This window comes from Coregonus clupeaformis, unplaced genomic scaffold (genome assembly GCF_020615455.1).
Source record: "Coregonus clupeaformis isolate EN_2021a unplaced genomic scaffold, ASM2061545v1 scaf1225, whole genome shotgun sequence".
NCBI lineage: Eukaryota > Metazoa > Chordata > Actinopteri > Salmoniformes > Salmonidae > Coregonus > Coregonus clupeaformis.
In genome coordinates this window covers 44,421-51,490 of record NW_025534679.1, presented here as the reverse complement: position 1 = coordinate 51,490, position 7,070 = coordinate 44,421, and the positions used below count along the sequence as shown (strand labels likewise).

General features: G+C 42.6%; 1 protein-coding gene across 1 annotated transcript in view; it reads right to left on the bottom strand.

Annotated features, from left to right (window-relative positions):
- Positions 1-3,301: 3,301 nt before the first annotated feature.
- LOC121583004 (aggrecan core protein-like) overlaps positions 3,302-7,070 on the bottom strand; it is a 34,986-nt gene continuing 31,217 nt past the window's right edge. Inside the window, 3 exon segments of the mRNA XM_041899213.2 lie at positions 3,302-4,425; positions 4,728-4,910; positions 6,806-6,950. Coding sequence (XP_041755147.2) covers positions 4,346-4,425; positions 4,728-4,910; positions 6,806-6,950 — 408 coding nt within the window. The 3' untranslated portion in view covers positions 3,302-4,345.

The window sequence follows — 7,070 nt, the reverse complement described above, 5'->3', positions numbered from 1 at the left end:
TTATGCCTGTTCACACACTCCAGCACAGTAGGTGATGGTATGCACCTTTTCAGTTTATTTATGAACCACCAATAAACTCATAGAATAAAGTAGAATAAATACTTTAAAATGGAAATAGCCTTCACTGGCGTTGCCTATGTTGTCAAAGCGATAATGGGCTCTCTTTCTATCTCTATGTTTCCAACCGATCAGCTTCATGGAACAACCAACAGAGGGCGAAACAGGCAAGAGAGAGCTTGTAAGATAGAAACAGAGAGGACAGGAAGAGCGAGAAATAGTGAGAGAGAGAGAGAGAGAGTGTGTTGGAGAGAGAGTATGGTAGAGAAAGTGTGGAAGACAGAGTGACTGTGAGTGATGGGTAAGAAAGTGAGAGAGACAAACAGAAAGAGAGAGCGAGAAAGAGGGCGATTGTGTGATGGGAGAGAGAAAGAGCACACAGCCAGGAGTTCTGGGCCAGGGAGGTGAACCGGTGTGGCCAGACAGAGAAACAGTCAGTCGGAGGGAGGGAGGGAGGGAGGGAAAGAGGGAAGGAGAGAGGGGACCACAAACAGGCCTCTATTCAGTCATACTCACAGGGCAAAATTGACGGCAACCCACCCTGTTGGCAAATAGAAATTGACCATAATTTGATTATTCCTATGACATATCCATTTATACTCAACCAGCTGCCTCAGAAACAGTGAGTCGACTGAGACTGATGGGAGGTGAAAGAAGTATTTTGTTGCCTCTACCTAGAATGTTTGAGAGACCCTCCCAGAATTAGAGGGATGTGATTGATCGTTGTTGTGTGTCAATCCTGTTAAACACTCTGAACTAAAAGAGCTGGTTAATATGACTACGGTCAACTGAAATATTGAAATGTATTAAACTATCCATTTGAACATGAATTTTTCACTGTTGAACATGCTTTCTCCGCACACAGAAAGTGAATGAAATCTAGAGAAAGTAACAGGTAGAGTATCTTTATTTGGCATCTGTTGATATGTTTTGGCCCAAATGTTGAATACAGACATTGGAAGACAAACAGTTCATGTCAGGCCCAGTTGGGTACATTCTGTAGAGCTGCATCAGACTAGACACTCTACACCTCTAGCTACTCATGATGTTCTCAGTGTGTGGTTTATTTGGCCTGTTCATGCACAGTGTCAGTCGCCCTCACACAACCCACTGGACACAGACGTCAGTTCAACGTCTAGTTTTGACTGTCTACTAACGTGAACCCAAAGTAAAATCAACAAAAATGCTAACCATCTCATTGGACTTAGGATAAAAGTTGGGTAAAAAAAAGACAATTATACCCGAAATCCTTTACGTTGATGACTTTTTGCAAATCCAATCAGTTTTCCACGTTGATTCAACGTCATCACATAGAATTTTGTTGTTAAAATGAGATTGAAACAACGTTGATTCAACCAGTTTGTGCCTAGTGGGAAACAGGAGATAACAGGAGAAGTGTTCAGGTAACTGATCCCCTGCTCCATTTCAGAACATTGTGCTCCTGTTTTGAGCCTACAGTACACAACCCTAAACAGAGGGCCGGGTCGGGGGAGTTGCAGGAGTGCTCTACACCAGTGTTTCTCAACCTCTGGTCCGTGGAGCGGCACCTTTCCCTGGGACGTTGCTGACAGGTCCCTCAGGCGGTTAGTTGTCAAGGGTGTCATAGTTTGCTGGTAGAAAAAGGTTGATAGACACTGCTCTACACCCCTTTGTCAAGTTGCTTCTGCAATGCCAGGAGGCATTTATGCCCTTTTGATTTTATACACAAGACCTGGCATTGTGTTATTATCTTCTAAAAGCTCTTAATACTTTCAGCCCTGTAGGGGTACAGTAAAAAGCAATTGTGTGTGTAACTTTAAATGACACTCTTCTGTCATCGTTCCTTAGAGTTCCAGTTAGAGAATTGCTTTAAGCCTGTTCTGTGTGGAACCTCTCAGTGATCTCTTTGATTGGCGTATGGTTTATGATTGCAGGTGAAGCTTTTGGCCAGCAAGACATATGACGGTGTGTTGAAGGAGGAGGCACAGCCTCCTGTACACATAAACAATGAATGAAGCCTCTATATCTTCATAAGATATAACAGCAAGTTATGCATACAATACAAAACTGAAGGACTACAAGCGATTGACATGGCGATGGATGGTTACCTAGGTGATCTGGAGTTTAAATAAATGTGTCCGCTGAGGTTTTTCTGTGAAACAAAACAGACAAAGAAGAGAAACATTTGATCTGAAAGCTACTGCAGTTGTTAAAACTGGTCCCACAGAGATGCTATGCACTGCACAGCCTTGTGTGACATGACAAAGACAACAAAAGAGTCAAACCGACCAATGACATTCATCCATTGGTCCTGCTTAGGCCAACAACATTGTTGACAAACCAAGGGGTCGATCCCCTCAGAAAATAAATACAATGAATTTCACTGAATTTCAATGAATTAACTGACTGAAATTGAAATGGAATTGACCCCGACCCTTTAGTTTTTTATTCTACCGTGTCACTAGTTGAGTCCTCTCTCTCTCACTCTTATTTTAGGGCAGGCTCAGTAGATTGCAGGATGTTGCCTCTCCAGTGTGACAGGCAAAGATTCTAGCACTGATGTGAAATCAATCAATAAATTGGTGTGTATTATTCACATCAGGCACTCGGTCTCCCTTCTGCCCTGAACAACTGATGTAGGTCTGGAGTACAGACGGACACAGTAGCCTGCTGTGTCGGCTTCGGTAGCTTTCTCTTTATGAATAAATAATATCTCCCTTATTATCCCCATCCTGCAGTCAAATGACCTAGTGGCCTCATGGGTGGAATATTATTCATATTTTTCATAATTGTATCATTAATAAGCATTATTTGTAAAGAATCAGGTGTTTCTATGTCAAACGGTTTTTGTTATATTTCAGTCTTCTGTGATGTATATAAAGTGTAATATGGGATGCAAACTCAAAATTGAATACATTTCAACTATATCTGACATGGTACAGGTGTATACTTTTTTTCCAAAGTAGATTTGTGTGACCCTGATTTAGCCCACTGCAGTAAAAGGTTAAAGGGATCGTTCCCCCCAATATAAAGGCTCGTCAGACATTTTCATTCCTCAAAAGTGTTGATCAATACCGGTGGTGCCAATATTTCCCATATATTTGCAATTGAAACGTTAAAGATTTCTCGGTTTGACACAACACCACTTTTGATGTATGAACACATCTGACAAATATAGATTTTTCGGCAAACTGTCCCTTTAACATCTACAATTTTCAAGATAGGTGACAATTTGGTGACTCATAAATGCTTGTTTGGTGGATACATGCACAAGATGTCATCCCCTTTACTTCATCTTGCTCATCATTGCTACAACCGGACATGGCTAGGCTAACATGGCTAGGCTAACATGGCTAGGCTAACATGGCTAGGCTAACATGGCTAGGCTAACAGCGCTAGGCTAACATGGCTAGGCTAACATGGCTAGGCTAACATGGCTCACAAGTATCTCAATAGACTTTTTCTATCAAATGTACTGTCTTTCATGCATTATTAGACCTCTATCCATCACCCATAGTGAGTGTATGTTACGTAGGCACCTCCAGAATACAAACACGCTTCTGACTGTCTCGTATCTACTCATGGGTGAATTTCACCAAGCCTCTGCTTGGCTCATAGCAACACGCCAAACCACCACTAAATACCGGCCGGTCCAGATGGGGTGTTTACTTCTGGGAGGTACAGTCTAACACACACTATCTGGTTTGGCAAAGATCTAGAACAGACTAGAGAGTCTGATTGATGCGACTGTTGGCATCGTCTATGAGTACATGCTGCGGGGTGAAGTTTCCCCTAGGTACAGAGTTAGGAACAGCTTCCCCTCCACCAACCCCAATCTTAACCATTAGTGGAGGAAAAGCAAAACTGACCCAAGATCAGTGTCTAGGGAAAACTTCACCCTACATCGTGTCTCCATAATCCAGTCTAGTTGGCGACATGGACAAAGTATCTTAACAACAACTCACACCTTATCGACGGCCTCACAATCCACCAAAACTAAAAAATAACAATACAACTCCAAACAATAAAACAATTCTTATATATAATTAAAACATGTCAGTATTTTGGGACAAGAACAACAAAAACTAAAAATAACATAATGGCTTAATTTATCTTTTTTTTTTAAATAGTCAGAGAGTGACACATACCAAAAAGACAATGTTATTGCTCTAAATTGCTTTGGTCTTATGTACAAGGTGGGTACTTCAAATGTTGAAACCTCTTTTGTAAGTTAGAAAATGGCTTTTGTGTGCTGTACATGTTTTTATAAAATAGTTATCTTCAAGAAATCTCCCTTAATCTTCCCTGCTTAGTGACGTTTGCTGCTGGTTGATTCTCCTCGCCTTCTGATCGATCTCCGCTGTATTCTGTTACTGGGGGAGGGCACTGCTGTTGGCAAGAGAAACAAACATTACCTTCATAGATTCATACATTACCTTCAGAGATTCATACATTACCTTCAATGATTCCAAAGTAATCTCAAAGCATCAGACAACATTACAATAAAGCAAAGTTTTCACTGAAAAATACAGTGCCATTTCGTCAACCTACAGGGAACCTCAATTTCCGCCTTTCTAACGATAATTTCAATAGCAGAGTTCTGAACGAGACTTGGAAGTGTGTCAATGTGGGACTAACCTACAGGTACGTTTATAGAGTGTTGAAAGAGCAAAAGAGTGTGTACTACTCACAACCAACGCATTCCACCTGTGGCTTCTCCCACTGTCCGTCTGCCATGCAGCGCACCACAGGCAGGTGGCGCTGTGTGAGGCCTGGGTTACACTGGTAGCGAATGATGGACCCCACGGGATACTGCTCCCGCCTGCTGCCGAACATCCTGGCATTCTCCACCTCTGGCGGCGCACCACAGAAGACTGGGGGAACAGTGATCAGTAAATCAATAAACCAACCAATCAATCCATCAATCAATCAATCAACAAAACAATCAATCCATCAAATTAGAACTTAGGATATTTATTGGTAGCAATTTCTTTTGAAGGGTACCTGCCTAATAAGTTTATAAAACATGAATAAGCTGTAACACCAACACAGGTACAGTGGGGAGAACAAGTATTTGATACACTGCCGATTTTGCAGGTTTTCCTACTTACAAAGCATGTAGAGGTCTGTAATTTTTATCATAGGTACACTTCAACTGTGAGAGACGGAATCTAAAACAAAAATCCAGAAAATCACATTGTATGATTTTTAAGTAATAATTTGCATTTTATTGCATAACATAAGTATTTGATCACCTACCAACCAGTAAGAATTCTGGCTCTCACAGACCTGTTTGTTTTTCTTTAAGAAGCCCTCCTGTTCTCCACTCATGACCTGTATTAACTGCACCTGTTTGAACTCGTTACCTGTATAAAAGACACCTGTCCACACACTCAATCAAACAGACTCCAACCTCTCCACAATGGCCAAGACCAGAGAGCTGTGTAAGGACATCAGGGATAAAATTGTAGACCTGCACAAGGCTGGGATGGGCTACAGGACAATAGGCAAGCAGCTTGGTGAGAAGGCAACAACTGTTGGCACAATTATTAGAAAATGGAAGAAGTTCAAGATGACGGTCAATCACCCTCGGTCTGGGGCTCCATGCAAGATCTCACCTCGTGGGGCATCAATGATCATGAGGAAGGTGAGGGATCAGCCCAGAACTACACGGCAGGACCTGGTCAATGACCTGAAGAGAGCTGGGACCACAGTCTCAAAGAAAACCATTAGTAACACACTATGCCGTCATGGATTAAAATCCTGCAGCGCGCGCAAGGTCCCCCTGCTCAAGCCAGCGCATGTCCAGGCCCGTCTGAAGTTTGCCAATGACCATCTGGATGATCCAGAGGAGGAATGGGAGAAGGTCATGTGGTCTGATGAGACAAAAATAGAGCTTTTTGGTCTAAACTCCACTCGCTGTGTTTGGAGGAAGAAGAAGGATGAGTACAACCCCAAGAACACCATCCCAACCGTGAAGCATGGAGGTGGAAACATAATTATTTGGGGATGCTTTTCTGCAAAGGGGACAGGACGACTGCACCGTATTGAGGGGAGGATGGATGGGGCCATGTATCGCGAGATCTTGGCCAACAACCTCCTTCCCTCAGTAAGAGAATTGAAGATGGGTCGTGTCTGGGTCTTCCAGCATGACAACGACCCAAAACACACAGCCAGGGCAACTAAGGAGTGGCTCCGTAAGAAGCATCTCAAGGTCCTGGAGTGGTCTAGCCAGTCTCCAGACCTGAACCCAATATAACATCTTTGGAGGGAGCTGAAAGTCCTTATTGCCCAGCGACAGCCCCGAAACCTGAAGGATCTGGAGAAGGTCTGTATGGAGGAGTGGGCCAAAATCCCTGCTGCAGTGTTTGCAAACCTGGTCAAGACCTACAGGAAACGTATGATCTCTGTAATTGCAAACAAAGGTTTCTGTACCAAATATTAAGTTCTGCTTTTCTGATGTATCAAATACTTATGTCATGCAATAAAATGCAAATTAATTACTTAAAAATCATACAATGTGATTTTTTGGATTTTTGTTTTAGATTCCGTCTCTCACAGTTGAAGTGTACCTATGATAAAAATTACAGACCTCTACATGCTTTGTAAGTAGGAAAACCTGCAAAATCGACAGTGTATCTAATACTTGTTCTCCCCACTGTATAAGATAACCACACATCATGATGGCGAAGGTACAGTAAAATTACCAGTGCCCATCCAGACTCTAGAACACAATTCTTGACCCCTAACCCCTGATCCCTGTGTGTACCTGGGCCAGTCTTGCAGGTGAAGGGCAGGTGGTAGTTGCAGGGAACGTCGTTCCATTGGCCGTTCTCATGCCAGATCATCACCACACAGTCCTCTCCAGAGTTAAAGTAGTTATCCGGCTGGTTTGGCCGCCAGTTCTCAAATTGCTGAGGGGAGAGGAGAGCAACATTGGTGGGAAGTTACAAAGACCATTTATGTTTCTGTTTGTTTCTTGTTTTCAATGTAGAAAACACAGAAATCAGGAGAGTAAGTCAGTAGGCTATAGC